We start from the raw sequence: 16,472 nt of genomic DNA on the forward strand, positions 1-16,472 counted from the left end.
TTACAGTAGATCTCTTTTCATGTTGATCTAGTTTAGTTGAAAGGAATTTATTGTGAATGTTTTATTGTTTGACTCAAACAAATCTGGGCCACCAGCCTCTTGTCAATTGTAAGGGTGCCTTGCATGGTAAGCCAATGAAAAAGCTTAACCTCAATTGATGTTCGATCTTTGGTTTGCATCTAGATAATGGGATTGGGGAGAAAATAGTGATGTGAAAATCATTTGTGTATTCCTTAGAAGCATGCACTGGGTGGGTGAAGCCACTAGTGAAATTACATCCAGTAGAGTCCAAGTCTATCCATGATTTCTTGCATTCATAGCTAAAAGTAGAAGTAGAAGTAGAAGTAGAAATAAAAGGTTATAAATTTAAGTTGAAGCGGAGAATTGAAAAGTGAGAACCTACAATTTCATTGTATGTTGTGAAGCCAAATCTTTAGGAGTATAAGAGTTAATATCCATTGAATGAATAGTGTAAGTCCGTTTGTGATAACCAGCATATCACATCATAAAACTAAGTCCATTATTAAGAAGGAACATTGAAGTCATTTCATGATCTTACTTTGCAAGCTTACTATGAGAGATGACCTTATATCAAGAGAGAATTTAGTGTTTGGTGTTCCACCGGGAAACATTAAGTATTTGATTATGCATGTTGTAGTGGAACAAGACTCACATCAACATTACCCAGCCCTATTCACTAATTGAAGACTGAAGAAACCCAACATTAACAAGGCATAAAGCCTTCTTCACTTCAAGATCCACCAAACTCGGGAGGGTCTTCCCAACTTACAAGTCTGCACATGAGACAAACTCATTTCGAATAGCAAACTATGAACTTACACTAGCATAAAGTTCTCAGATCTAATATAATGGATGTTCATATTTTACCTAACCGCATAGGTCAATTTCATCCAGCTTCAAACATACTAAGAACAAGGCTACACTATTACTCCCACAGTAAAAAGTGAAATAACTTTTAATTGACTTGTACTTAATAAATTTCATTAGATATGTGCCTAATCCACAATGCAGAGAGTCAAAATACAGATAATATACATGTCCATATAACAAACATTACTCCAATTTATTAAATTTTGACATTTATACCTTGCACAAACGAATGAACAACTACAAAATCATGCTTATATATCCTTCTTATTTACTCAAAATTGTTGCAAAATGTATGCAGCATTTAGTTCCTTCCTTGAAGAAAGCCCATATATGAATCACACAGTTGCAAAAGAATTGGCAATGACAAATTGAAAAAACAAATTGGAACAGATACATGAACATATAGACTCATTGAGAAAAAAATTGCCTCTATTTCCTATGCTATACACTTCACTACAATACATTTCCTAAAGAATGAAAATCAAAGCCACAACCCATTTACATGGCCTTGGTATTCCTTTTATAGTTGGAAGGACTGCAACAGCTACAGGCCATTTAAAAATATCCATTTCTAATTGTCATAAGTTGGTTACAAAGGATATTATCCCAACAAAATTTGTTGCTACCAGTTTCCTCTTTGAAGAGAAATCACTTGCCTGTTATACAAGGAAGCATTAGAATCAGGGTGGAGAGAACTCTTAGTGGTCCAACCAAGTCTACGAGCCATGCCATTATCGCCCATGGATGGTTACTGAGGCAAAAAATGTCAGAATGCGAGATTTTAACTATCACCCATCTTAGAAGAGAAATTTGAGACTTTTGCCCAAAGGGGAATGGATGACTCCCCATTTTCTATACTTCCATCCATGCCCCTATCTGTACCACCCTCATCTAAAAGAGTTAGAGCGGTAGCCAAAGAGTTTGAAATTATTTGCAAGCCATAAGTAGCTCCAATGGGTGCTATAGAAGATTTAAATATCTCTTTGGCTACTGAAAGCAGTTTTACTATCCTTTTGACTACAAGATGGGACATCAATCCAGCCAATCACATGGTCTTTATACATTTCCTACAACACAGTTTTCCTCAACCACCTCATCCTTCACCTAACACCACATGCATTCTTCACAAACTCCATACTCAGCCTTCTCAAACTGAGAAAACAGACTCTCTTAAGTGCAGATAATCACCTCCAGAGGACATACCTATATCCTCGCAGCTTTGAGACACGACATACACTCTTCAAGTTGATATATGGTGGAAGCTACTTCTCAAACTTGCACAATTTTCACCATCTATTGTGTCAACATGACAAATTTATACTAGAACAAATTGGGGATAAATCATCCCTTTCTGAAATCTTGATACTCTTCATTTAATTCTTTAGTTGTGAGATCATTCACACTGGCTTTCTTGATAGCAACAAATTTACTGTGACAATCAAAAAGTTTTGATTTTGATGGTGATGCTAATGATATCCTAGCCTATACTTATTCTGCAACCTTTCAAATCAGATATCACATCAGCTTTTTGATTTCATTAAGTTCCCTCTTCCATCTCCCTGCAACAATTAACAAAAATGTCCCAATCAAGTTCACCTGCCATATCCTCTACCTACGTGGTACCACATGGACACAAATCATTTGCTCAAATTAATTCAACCCAAAACATATAGGAGTGTCGTAGTTGAAAACAGTAGCTCTCTCATATATTAGCTGGCAAGATGCTTGTCAGCAAGTCACAAATCCATAAGCTGTAGAAAATATTACCTGAGACAACAATGGAATTGAAACACAAACAAAATACTACTCTGCTTGCCTATGCTGCAAGAACAACTGGGTGGGAAAATGCTATAAATCATCCATTGTGCTTGGCCAATTAATCGGTTTCAAAACTAAAGCTTTACACACATTACTTATGTATTGGACATCCTTAAGCAATGACCAACCTATTGAACTCATTTAATGTATCAACTAGGGATGTGTACTTGAAATGGTATCTGCAAAGTATATGCTCTAAACCAACCCAATTGTCATTAGTAAACTATGAAACTGACATGCTGAAACCAAGTATGGAATAGAACAGTTAATCTATTGCAAAGGAATCATGACACAAACAAGATACTACTCTATTTGTCTCTGCTGCAAGAACAACCAATAGTTCTGATACTGTGTGGCTGCAAGAGCAACAGAGTACTAACTATTCTAAAAGAAATAGGAAACTAATTCTACTAACTGAATTCACTCACCAAGTGGGCCCCCTTGGATGAGTGAAGAAACAAATGCTCAGAATAAAGTACAAAAGTCAACAATGTCATTTTATTGACAGTGAAACCATCAAAAGTACAACTATAATAATAGAACTATATATTGAATACTATTGTGGAATACAATTGACTTCTTGACTAACTCTAGAAGTCCGAACAACAACTTATTTATAACATCTATGAAAAAACAAACTTCCTAAATTTAAGATCCTTCAACAACAAGGATTTAGCAGATGAGTTACATCAATATAGGACACATTCATCCCATAGAACAAGTCTCCCATAAATGTAGCATGCCATGACTTTGGATTTCCACATCAGCAGTTTCCTGCAAAAAGTTAGTACACATGCCTAATTTTGAAACACATATCCATTCCAATAATCTATAGAAAGCATTAAATGTACTAAAAACTAATTCTTGCACACGGCAACATAGCTACAAGAACATACGCCATAAAGCTTTAAGGAAGAAAGCAACAGATTCATTAATATGCACATACTTGATTTCATTTATCAACCATAAGTTCTAACTATAGTATTATAATCATGAAACCATAATATGCTTAAGAGACCATAGCAGTTCATAGTTGTTTATAGGTTTATACAAAAATATCATTAAAAAATCTTGGAGGTGAAAGCATAAAAACTATCTAAATAACCACAAAAGCCTAAAGAACTATATGCTAATATTAGTCCCCATCATTCCCCCCAACTTGGTTTCTTGTTGGTCCTCCAGCAAGTATGTAATTTCTCACATGAGCTTTCATCCTGAAATCTGCTGGGGTGCTCTGTCCTGATCCTTTCTTCACAAAGCTCCAATAAATCCTTTGGACTCTCTAAGTTGTTCCCAAATCCTGACTTTTGCTGCCATGTCAAGCTCATCCACATCTTCATGAATACCCAGTAATGGATGGATGAGTCGTGATGGCTGAAACCTAAGAGGAATCCAAAAGCTCCGTCTAGTTCTCCCTTACAGTATGCACCAGGGAACTCATTTGCTTTCCATAATGAAATTTTGGGATGAGTGTGGTTCTCTTACCTGCAAATCAACAGGAATTTTTATCCATCTCTGTATGATTGCTCTCTTAGCCTCCTGTACTCCTCTACTTTCCAACTACTCATATTTTGAATAGGCAGCATCCCTGAGTGGATTAATCTTTTCATTCCCTGATTTGCTATCTGCTACCTTTAACCAATCATAATAGTAGGTTTGTGGAATTCTGGCTTGTGGAATTCTGGCTTCAGGTCTTAAGAACAGGAATGCATTCATTTCTTCTTCCCTATAAGGCCTAACCTGGTCTTCCCTACTAATCTCATTTTTTACCCAGAACATGAATGCTCTCAATTGAATGTCACCCACATACATTAATGGATTCCATTCTCTATATCATCAGGGACTGCTAAATTATGCAAATACACTTCAAATAAAAGATTATTAATCACTGCAAGAGAGCGTTGGAAAGCATGATAAAATTCATGCAGGGTCTGCAAAGGTGGACTAAGGCCTTGAACTATCCTTATCATCTTAAAATTTCACAATTGTTCTTTAAGGAATAAAGTATATACCTATGGTGGTGGTCGGCATTGAAATAATTCAGGTATCATACTAGTAATCTGAGTAACCTTGTTTTTCAGCACTATGATCTCATCTTCCTTATCTCTCAATTCTTGTAGCTGATTATCAATGATTTGTGGTAATTTATTTTTCTCTCCCCTACACATAGCCTTCTCAATTAAAACATACTGATATAGGCTAAGTCTAGCTGTCAAAAGTGTAGAAAAATCCAATGGAGGCATTAGACCTTGTTGTTCAAAACTTATCCATCCAGGCCCCATGACAGCCTCTTATTCACCATTTTCTGATTTATCAGTTAGAAACCCAATTCATAAGACTAGTGCCCTTTCCGGATTCTCAACTATTGGCTGTTGTGGATGCTCTACCTCTAATTGCTAAGTTGCCTGAACTAAAGTTTCCAATCCTTCATCACAATACGTTCAGCAATTTTCTCAACAATTTCCATATTTATATCAGAGTACTCATCATCAAGGTTTTCATTAGTAGCTGCAGGAGGTTTTTCTTGAATGTCTCCGGAAACAAATATTGTTTCCTCATCCACTGCCCCTTGTTCATCATCTGAAGATTCATTTACAACATGTGAAGCCCTTCTTTTCCTTCAGAAAACAAAGTTATGTGGTGTTGAATCATTATCACTACTATCATCCTCAATCAAGATGGCATCATCACCTCCCTGCATCTTGTCTGATTCATCTTGAAAATTTTCATAAGTTTCCCTTGGCATACTTGTCTGATTATCCTTATCTAAATCTGGCTCGGGAGCTTCTTTTTCAAGTTCTGAAAAAACATCATGAACAGGAGTATCAACAGGGACACCACCCAAACTAGGGTTTTTGGCAATTCTTCCACTTCTAACAGGTGTATCAAACAAAGTTTTAGAAACTTTCTTCCTTTTTCTGTTTGAAGATTCTCCTTCAGCAGCTGCTACATGAGTTTCTTTTTGAACCCGTTTCCTTTTAAAAGAATGTGAAGAAGCAATGTTGATGTATACTACATCCTTTGATTTTTTTGGTTGTTCAATATTTTCCTTTGCTGGTTCTTTAATTGTTTTTTTCTTCATTTTTCTTAGCACAGGATCTAGTCCTAACACCAGACTGAGCGGTAACAAAGGCTTCAGAAGGAACAACTTTTTTTCTTTCTTTTACCAGAAGTAGGAGCAAGTGGGGTTTATCGAGTTTTTCCTTTCTAGCAGCCCTAGGGTTTTCAAAGAAACCAGAAGGTGAAGGTTCAAACCTCTCTACAATCTTTTTCGTACCAATTGTCGTAACAACTCTTCTTCCTACAGCTTGACCTCTAGGTCCTACTAACCTAGGCACATATTCATCCATTAACAAGAAATCTTCCCAAGACACAATCAAATTTTGTTGCAGAGCCCTTTCAACTAACACTTTAATCAAACAATGGTTTGCCACAGAATTAGGCCTACCCTCTTGTACAGCAGCAGCTCTCTCTTTCAACAAGTTGAACAAGAAATGTGGAAGGTTGACTGGTATGTTATTATGGTGAAGACAACTGAGAAGTTTAAAGTGAATTCCATTCAACCACTATTACCGTCCTTCACAAGTTATATATTGCATGATATATAAGGCATACTGGCCATACAGTTCTGGTAACAACATTCTCCTTGTGCCCTAATTCTTGTTCAGTATTTTCCTCTACTAGTTCTTTAATTGTTTCTTCTTCATTTTTCCTAGCAGAGGACCTAGTCCTAACACCAGGCTAAGGGGTAACAAAGGTTTCACAAGGAACAACTTTTCCCTTACCTTTACCAGAAGTAGGAGCAGGTGGGGTTTTATCAAGTTTTTTCTGTCTAGCAAGCCTAGGGTTTTTAGAGAAACCAGAAAGTGAAGGTTCAAACCTCTCTACAATCTTTTTAGTACCAGTTTTCGTAACAACTCTTCTTTCTACACCTTGACTCTAGGTCCTACTAACCTAGGCACATATTCATCCATTAACAAGAAATCTTACCAAGACAGTCGAATTTTGTTGCAAAGCCTTTTCAACAAACAATTTAGTCAAACAATGGTTTGCCACAGAATTAGGCCTACTTTCTTGTACAGCAGCAACTCTCTTCTTCAACAAGTTGAACAAGAAACATGGAAGCTTGACTGGTCTGTTATCATGGTGAAGACAGCTGAGAAGTTTGAAGTGAATTCCATGCAACCACTAGTCTTATCCTTCACAAGTTATATATTGCAAGATATATAAGGCACACTGGCCATAGGGTTCTGGTAACAACATTCTCCTTGTGCCATGTTTCTTGTCAACTTCCAACCGCCCATCTGTATGCAAAGCGAATTGAACCCTTGCAGACCTTGGGTCTAAGTCCTCTTCAAATATTTCACCCTCCTGCGGTAAGTCAAATACTTTGACAATTATCCTTTCACCATATTCAACCCTGATTCCCTTTACCATAGCTACATCATTTTGCAAGGAATTTAGAAACTGAAATGCTACTTCCACATCCCATGCAGTTAGTTTCTAAAAATATTGTAACCAACTACGGACCTCAAACTTATTATGAAAAGCTTGATCTTGCAAGAATGTGTCATGAATTACAGGTTCATTACGAATTAAGTCACCCCCCATTGCACCTGTTCATCAATTTACTCCAAGACTAGCTAAAAACCCCTCACAGGAAACAAAGCAAATTTGCAAAGCTACAAACTTGAAAACTTGCAGAGCAAAGTGTTTGAAAGCAACCAGTTTAACAGGTAAAGGGATAATTAAAAACTTAGCCATTTTTAGAGGCATGTCATGTCATTATTAAGTTTTGAACTCATTCACATGTCTATTTAATGAATGCTTTCTTTTCAGACACATTAACAAGTTGTCACATCAATTCCAAACTTAAATCTCTAACATGACTTGTCACTATAACACCAAGTTCGAACTTTTTGTACTTTGCACCAAAAATTAAATCAAAATGATATGCAAAAATAATAATAAATAGCGCACATCCCCCCAACTTAAAATGGAGCATAGGTCCCTCCATGCTATGTGAGCAAGAATAATTATGTACAAAATAATGCTTTTCTACGAAATTAAATGAAATAAATAAACGTACGAAGGCAGAGTACTTACCTAGCGAAGTGTTGATTAAAAATATTATGCTTTGTACCTTGGTGTTGACATGAAGGTGAGGTGGAAGGCAAAAAAGAGAGAAGGTGAGTTGGAATTATTATTATGGAGAACATGGCTTTCACAAAGTGAAAGTGTTATCATGGGCCTTTGAATGGAATCAAAAGGAAGATGCAATCTGGGGAGGCAACCCAAATTCCTTTGCTGCAGGAGCAGCATGAGTTCCTATTCAAATTGTTGCAGGAACTCCTTCTTACATTGAGGTTTATAATAGGTTTTCAGTCGATGGCCATTTATCAACAACTTGAATCGTACAAGATTAATTGTAGATAACTGTACAACACCATTGTCAAAGATTGTCGATGTTTCATATGGCCCCAACCATCTGTTTTGAAACTTTCTAGTGTGTGTTGGTAGCAAGAATCATATAGGAGCGTGCAATCACCAAGAGAAAATTGTTTTTCCTTTATGAATTTGTCATGCCACTTCTTGCGTTGTTGTTGGATAACCTCAGTATTATGCAGAATAGATTTCCTATACTCATCCAATCCATTCAGCAAGAGAATTCTTTCTCTTGCCTCAGTAAGATCAATGTTCAATCTCAGGGCTGTCCTAAGTATCTTGTGCTCAAATTCCACAGGCATAATTGCTGGTTTTCCATTAACTAACTCAAAGGGGGTGAATCTAGTAGTGATTTTCCATGTTGTCCAATAGGCCCAAATTGCTTCAGGAAGACAGAGTGCCCAATCTTTCGTATGGATGTATACTTTGTTGGTTAAGATTGCTTCAATCTCCCTATTGGTAATCTCTACCTGGGGATTAGCCTGAGGATGATAAGGAGAGGATTTCCCATGCCTAATGGTATACTCATTCACGAGGGCAATGATCAAGTTTGAGTTAAATTGGGCACCTTGATCAGTCACTAACTCTCTAGGGACACCAAACGTAGTAAAAATGGCTCCGTACAAGAATTCTACAACATTGTTATCCCTAGCATGTTTCATAGGTTTAGCCTCTACTTAGTGACATAATCAATACAGACTAAAATGTATGACTTACCATTTGATGAAGGCTCTATTGGTCCAACAAATTCAATTCCCCATTTGTCAAAAGGTGTTACAATCACCTGTGGCTGCAGGGGCATTTCATCACATTTGGTAGGTCTACCCATCCTTTGGTCTCTGCCACACTTCTTAGTGTATCGAACTGCATCCTTGTGTAGAGTTGGCCAGTAGTAACCTATTGTCAGTATTTTGAAAGTTGTTTTCTTTGCTACAAAATGTCCTCCACATGACTCATCATGACATGCCCGAAGGATGTCATATGTCTCATCTTCATGTGCACATCTACGCATCACCTAATCAAGCCCTATATAAAACATACATCCAACAATCCAAGAAAAGTTAAAACTTTTCTCAGTCAATAACCTTCTCTCTTTTGGTGAGAAATGAGTTGGAGTCCTTCCTGTAGTAAGGTAATTAGCAATGTCAGCATACCATGGATTTTGAGCTGATATGGAGTACAAATGTTCATCTAGAAAACTATCATCAATTGTTGTAGGATCATCTAGTACATGTAACCGAGAGAGAAAATCAGCTACTACATTAGCCTTCCCTGGTTTATCCACTACGTTTATATTAAATTCCTGCATGAGTAATAACCATCGAGTCAATCTCCCTGAAATAGCAGGCTTATTCATCAAATATTTTATTGTTGAATGATCTGTATGCACAAATATCTCATAACCAGTTATGTAATGCCTAAACTTAATAAGTGCATAAATCACCGCAAGTAGCTCCTTTTTAGTGACAATATAGTTGAGCTCTACCCCTTGCAAGTTCTAACTGATATAATAAATAGCATGTTCCACAATGTTACATCCCAAATTTTGACCTAATTTTAAATTTATTTATAGCCATTAGATTGATCGGATTTTCTTTCATAGTCATGTGAAGAAGGTAGTTAAATATATCTGTTGTATTCATTATGTTAACTGTTTAATGAAGATGGTCATTATCCATTATTTGTCATGTGATGTTTAGCACTTTTGATTTTGGAATTATGGTTAATAACTAAATTCTTTATCTATATTAAATGTTATTATGAAAATATTATGGAACTTGTTATTATCATGGAAGTATGGCATGGGTGATTGTAGGAGAAGATGAAGGGGGGAAGCATTGCTAAACGGGATCAACGGAATGGGATACTAACTTAGTCCAATTATCAGGTTGACAGGTATGACCTTTAATTGCCTTGGTAAGGACCTAACAACTTGAACATCAGGATACAATCGATGGACCCGCATGCGCTATTAAAAAAAATTTAAAACATTAATTATTTTAATTAAAAATAATACGTACCTCAAATGGTTTTTGATTGATTTTTCCACCACATCATTATAATGTATACCTATGTACATGCACATAGATATAGGAATAAAAGTGACACCATAATATTATTTAAATAAATAATATGATGCCACCTCATCAGTACATCTACATAGAAGTAGATAGATATATTATAATTAATCTTGATTTATAACCTTCAAATCTTTTTTCTCCATATTTATTCAATTTCTTGCTAAACCCGAAATGCACATTTGGCATATTTATGGTGATCAAGAGCCAAGTCTCTTCTTGGTAAGTTATGGCTTCTTGGAAGCCAAAGAAACTTTCAAATACCTTTTTATTATGAAGCCAAGAGAGATGGAGGAGATAAAAACTTATCACCCGACTTCCTTTCGATATCATTCCGATTTCTTTCCATATCATCCAATACTCTACATATGTCACACTATATCCCTGCAATACATCACCCAATAACTATTGCAATTTTCCTTGCAACGTTTTGCCTTTTTATTTGATATTCTATTGAAGACGTGATTAATAATCACACTGAGTTTGTGCTTGAAGATTTATTCCAAGGAAGAATTGATCATTAGCGTCCAACAAGTGTCCATTTTATTCCAGATTTTACCAGGTTATGTCATGTCCATATTCCAAGCATTTCAATATGTTTTATTATCAAATATTACTGCATACCGATTTACTATAGCAGTAAGATACAATTTGTATCATGATGCAAATCATCTTGTCTAAATATCATCGGTTAGACCTTCTCTAAGATAGAGTTGTTTTTGATAAATGAAAGCCAAGTATCCATGACATGCTATCATATTTTAGTTATGCCACTGAAAGTCAGAATCAAATGTTATTTATTCTGCAAGTCTTAAAGATTACATATCTCAGAGCACAGATTGTGATAAGCTGGAAACATATAATATTCATATATCAATTGAGGATCAATAGAAACAGTTGATTGCTTTGAGATTTGAGCACCTAGGACTCATCGGCTGTATAGCCATGGAAAAGGTGAAGAGGTGAGATGGAATCTGCAATAACATGGAAATAAAAGTTAGATATGACATAATAAATCTAAATTAATTTCATTTAGTAGCTCATGATTGTTCATACCATTGTTCCCTATTGTCAAGTCGAGCAGGGGTGATTGGGTCATTGAACCCATCAGAAAACCTTGGCCAAGGTCATTTAAGGCATGTTTGTCATCTATGATCACTTGATGTCAATAGAGCCAGTTATTCAAACATGTCCGTCCATAACTGTGCAGACATTCTAAACACAGGAATGCTCAAGTGGCTGGACTAAAAAGTATCCCAAGCCTGATCCCGAGGTAGGGAGGGTCTTTCTATTCAATAGATTGTGTGGGGATAAATATAGTCTGAGGTTGGGAGGTTAAGCCTAAGTCAATGCTTTTCCTCTTACCGAAAGTCGAGGCTTGCACAACCAATTAAAGAGTCACCGGATACTTCTCGTATGTTCTTTCTTTTTTCATGTTATGCATTTACTTTATTTATATGCATGGAAAGATAGCAAATCGTTATTTCAGTTATTATAGTTGATCATTGTTATAGTTATTACAGTTGAACGTTTTCTTAGTTATTTCAGTTAATCGTTATTATAGTTATTACAGCTGATCATTGATATAGTTATTTCAGTTGATCATTGTTATAGTTATTTCAGTTGAACGTTTTCTTAGTTATTTCAATTAATCGTTATTACAATTATTATAGTTGATCATTGATACAGTTATTTCAGTTGATCATTGTTATAGTTATTTCAATTGAACGTTTTCTTAATTATTTCAGTTAATCGTTATTACAGTTAAAAGTAGTTAATGTCTCATGAAAAGGAATTCAATATATTTGTTCAATAAATAGTTAAGGAAAACTCTTTCTAGATCGCCTTTATTTTGTTATGAAAATCTGTTTGCTACACACAACTCCTTTCTATCCTAGGACAACACCTACAACATAATCTGAAGCATCAATGTGGATATGAAATAGAAAGCTCCAATTAGGACATCTCAACACAAGTACTTTGGTTAAGACTTCCTTGAACAGTTGAAATGCTTTGTCACAATTTGAATTCCATGTAAAATCAGAATCCTTTTTCAACAAATTGTAAAGTAGAGCTGCAATATGACTGAAGTCTTTGATAAATCTCCTATAGTAACTAGAGTGTCCAAGAAAACTTGTAACATCTTTTTGCTTTTCTGGAGTAGGCAAAGTGCTGATCACCTCAATCTTAGCTGGGTCAACTTGAATACCTATCGAGGAAATGTAGTGTCCAAGACAACTACTTATTCCATCATCATATAGCATTTATCACTATTCAAAGAAAGATTATATTCCTAACATCTTTTGAGGACTTTCTCTAAATTAGTTTGTGCTTCTTCAAAGGTGGATCCATATGCAATGAAGTCATCCATGTAAATCTCCATACAATCAGCAGATATGTTAGAAAATATACTAACCACAACACTTTCGAAAGTGGCGGCCGCATTACATAGACCAAAAAGTAGAACTGAATATGCAAATGTTCCCCAAGGGCAAGTAAAGGTAGTTTTATCTTGGTACTTTGGTACTATCTTGATCTGGTTATACCCACTAAACCCATCCAAAAAGGAAAAATACTTCTTACCAGCCAAATTATCAAGAACTTGATCAATGGAAGGCAAGGGGAAATGATCCTTCTTAGTTGTTGAGTTTAGTTCCCTACAATCCACACAAACTCTCCATTTACCCCCTTTTTTAGGTACTATGACCAAAGGAGAAACCCATTGGCCATTAGAGATTGGATAAATGAAGCCAGCATTTAGTAACTTTTGCAATTCAGTCTTCACAGTGTCTCTTAGCACTAGATTGATTCTTCTTTGCGGCTGCCTAACAAGTTTGCACTCTGAGCTTATGTAGATTCTATGGGTACAAAGTTTAGGATCAAGCCCCTTCATGGTTGTATAGTCCCATGCAAATGCTTGTTGGTTCTCCTGTAGCAACTTAAGAAGACTTTCTTGGTGGGTTGGAGAAAGACTCTTGCTAACATTCAATTCCTTACCTAGACCCACTGAACTATTTTGGACACCTTTTCTAACGTTACCACTTCTGAAAAAGTAGATGAGTAGGACTCATGAGGTGGTAATGTGTGAAGGTGTTGGGATGCTTTACAAAGTGGGGTGTATTTTGAGAGGAAGGATTGTTTCTAAGAAATAATTCTTGTCATTACATAGTGGGGAGTCTGCACAATACTCATTGTATAAAATAGTTATTAAAATATCATCATCTTCTTGAGAAACCATGAATGAATTCCTATCAATTACCATAAGTTGGCTTACTGAGTTAGCTTCTTGTTCATCGTCACCCAAGTCATGCCATATGGCTTGATCACCTTGTAAGAGTGTTAGAGCAAGGGAATACAATGTTAACTTCTTCATATTCATGTCATTAGAGATAGTCATTTTTCCAAAACGACAGGCTATAAAAGCATCAGCAGTAGCTAACCATGGTCTTCCTAGAATGATAGGATATCCTCCCAAAGTGGCCTTAGGGGACAAAATGACAAAATCTATTGGATACTCCCAAGAATCCAATGTGACCATTACATCCCTAATCATACCATCAAGTTTTACAGTGGAGCTATCAGCTAGTTGAAGGATAGTGGGGGCTTCTCTTAGGCCAATGATGTTTAGGTGAGACAAAACTTCTCTTCTCATGACATTAATTGATACTCCTAAATCAACTAAAGCATTTTGAACCTGAATTTCATTAATACATACTTAGGAATTGACAACCTATCCAACATTAGATCAGACACCTGACCCATAACATGAATAGTCTGAGGATATTTTCTTTTCCTACCAGGTTGTTTAACAAAAGCTTCTGCAGTTGCTTTGGTGTAAGCTGGAACTTCTTTAATAGCATTCAGCAATGGTATTTTTACAATCATTTGTTTCAACCGGTTAAGTAATTCTATAATAGTTGGATTTTCAATGGGCATAGCAGGATTAGCAAGCCTCTGACAAAAGGGTGGAGTCTTTGCTGCAGGAGTGGATGGCAGATTGGATGTATCTTCTTTTGCAGTAGGAGTATCCTCAGCAATTACCTCTGTAATGACAAGTCCTTTAGGTGCAGGAAGAGTAGTTCCTGACCTCAAGTGCAAGTCATCAAGAGTAATGGAATAGGTTTGTTGCTGATTAGATTGCTTATTACTAGGATTAGGATTAGGTTGCGCAAGACACAAAGTTTGCTTAGGTTGGTTTGCATGTGTTGCAGGAGAAGGAGGCATTATAGCTTGTTGCCGAGGTGGCAGCATTATGGCTTGTTTGTTAGGCCGGTTAGTCCCCCACTGTGGTGACTGTTGCTAGTTACCCTGTGGAGGCTGCCACTGATTTTGCTGCCAATTTTCCTGAGATTGTTGCCACTGGTTATTTTGCCAATTTTGTTGAGTTTGCTGCTAGTTTTGATTAGGTTGCTGCCATTGATATGATATGATATGATATGATAGATTTTAATGACGTCCACGAGACTAAAGTAGTCTATGGGACCCATGCAATCAACCTCCCGAGTCAAGAGCAGAACTATTCAGTTGTAAAGTTTTGGTTAACTTGTCTCTCCTTCTCTGAAGTTTGGTAATCAAATCCGCTGCTCTCTTCACTTGATCTTCCTAGAATAAATAGTTGAAGTCCTTGTTCTGCAGTATTTTTGTATAACCAGATCTGATTTCATTGTAAGCCAGGCAGTCTTTGACAAAGTGTTGCTCTGTCTCAACTATTCCCATATTACAAAATAAACATGTTCTGTCTGCCCACTCTTCCTTTGGAACTTGCCACCGACCAGTTTCACATCGCAACTGATGTGAACTAGTTCGAAGTTGTGCCATCAACATTTTTGCTTTCCAGTTAATAGGTGCTCTTATATAGGCATTTTCATCATGACTAGAAGTGGGATTAAATTCTTTAATGTAATAAGATTTTTTCCGCCCTATGCGTCTTGTCCACAGAATATTGCGAAATTTTTCATTGACAAACTTTTTTATTTCTCTAATGTTATCTGGGCAAGTTTGGATGTTGATATCCCATTTTCGCATCCATTTGTCATTTTGCTTCATCCATGTGCTTTTCCGCCTCACAAGTTTTTCCTCTATGATCAACTTGGGCCAACGATGTGTTTCCAACCCTTGGGTTTTCTTTAAGTAGCTTATCATCCGGACCAAAGCAACGGCTTCTAATGGAAAGGAACCCACCTCCGCCAAAAGGATCTCATACGGAACTGTGGTCTTGACTTTAAGATTGCATGTGATGAAGTGTTTTTGAATTCTTTCTACTTGCCGCCATTTCTGTTCGGACATACTACCTCCCCACACTTCACATCCGTATAGAATAACAGGAGTTACCAACAAACCAAAAAGAGTTTTCATGGTCGTCCAATCCCATAATTCTGCATTCCTACACTTGTTTTGTAAAGAGTATAACGCCTTCCAGCCCCCTTGGATCCTTTTTGATCTGCAAGTATCCCAATTGAGTTTGTTATGAAAATCGATGCCCAAGTATTTGTACTCTTCCACAATCTCAAGTGGTCTATTTTCAAATAAAAGCTCGTCTTGTATGCTCCTATTCTTCTTTAGCGAGAAGATCATAATTTTGGTTTTGCTAGTGTTAACTTGCATTCCTACTTCATGACAAAAAATTTCTAGTGTTGTCAAGTGCTCTTTCAAACCTTTAGCTGTTCTAGCAAGAATTATGAGATCATCTGCATATAAGAGCAATCTTATCACAAAGTGGGCCAGCTGCACTCCCTCACCATTGGTCTTGTTTATCCACTCTTCTAACTTGTCAATATAGAGCCCAAACAATGTTGGAGATAGTGGACACCCTTGCTTAACCCTGATGTTGCCGTCAAAATTTTCTGATAGCCCTTCTATCATTCTGATTTTAGCTTTGACCTACTCATATAATCTGTAAACCGCTAACCTAAGTTCTTTAGGAACTTCCAACTCTTCCATTCTATCTCATAATTTATTACGTGGCACTGTGTCGAATGCTTTTTTAAAGTCCACGAAACAACAAAAAGCCTCGTTCCCCGGAGTGTCCCAAACTTTCTCAATCAAGTGTCTAAGAGTGATGCCATGATCTATAGTAGAGTGTTTTGGTCTAAAGCCTGCTTGCCCTATTGCACGTTTGCCTTCCCTTTCAGCCCAGTTGCTGATTTTGTATTCTACCAAGCTGCCAAATAACTTGCCAAATAGTGGATTGATCATGATGGTTCGATAATTAGAAGGATTATTTATATCTCCACTTTTGTG

General features: G+C 36.6%; 1 protein-coding gene across 3 annotated transcripts in view; it reads right to left on the bottom strand.

Annotated features, from left to right (window-relative positions):
- LOC149535246 (uncharacterized) overlaps positions 1-16,472 on the bottom strand; it is an 83,265-nt gene that overhangs the window by 50,365 nt on the left and 16,428 nt on the right. Inside the window, exon 5 of one of the 3 annotated variants that reach the window (XM_089804718.1) lies at positions 3,181-3,483. The exons of the other annotated variants lie outside the window; for them this stretch is intronic. Within the exon in view, the coding sequence (XP_089660844.1) occupies positions 3,415-3,483 (69 nt within the window). The 3' untranslated portion in view covers positions 3,181-3,414. Of the gene's footprint in view, positions 1-3,180; positions 3,484-16,472 lie in introns of those variants that run through there. 3 annotated transcript variants of the gene reach the window in all.

The sequence above is a fragment of the Cupressus sempervirens genome, chromosome 10 (genome assembly GCF_028749045.1).
Source record: "Cupressus sempervirens isolate cs-2001-9-10 chromosome 10, ASM2874904v1, whole genome shotgun sequence".
NCBI lineage: Eukaryota > Viridiplantae > Streptophyta > Pinopsida > Cupressales > Cupressaceae > Cupressus > Cupressus sempervirens.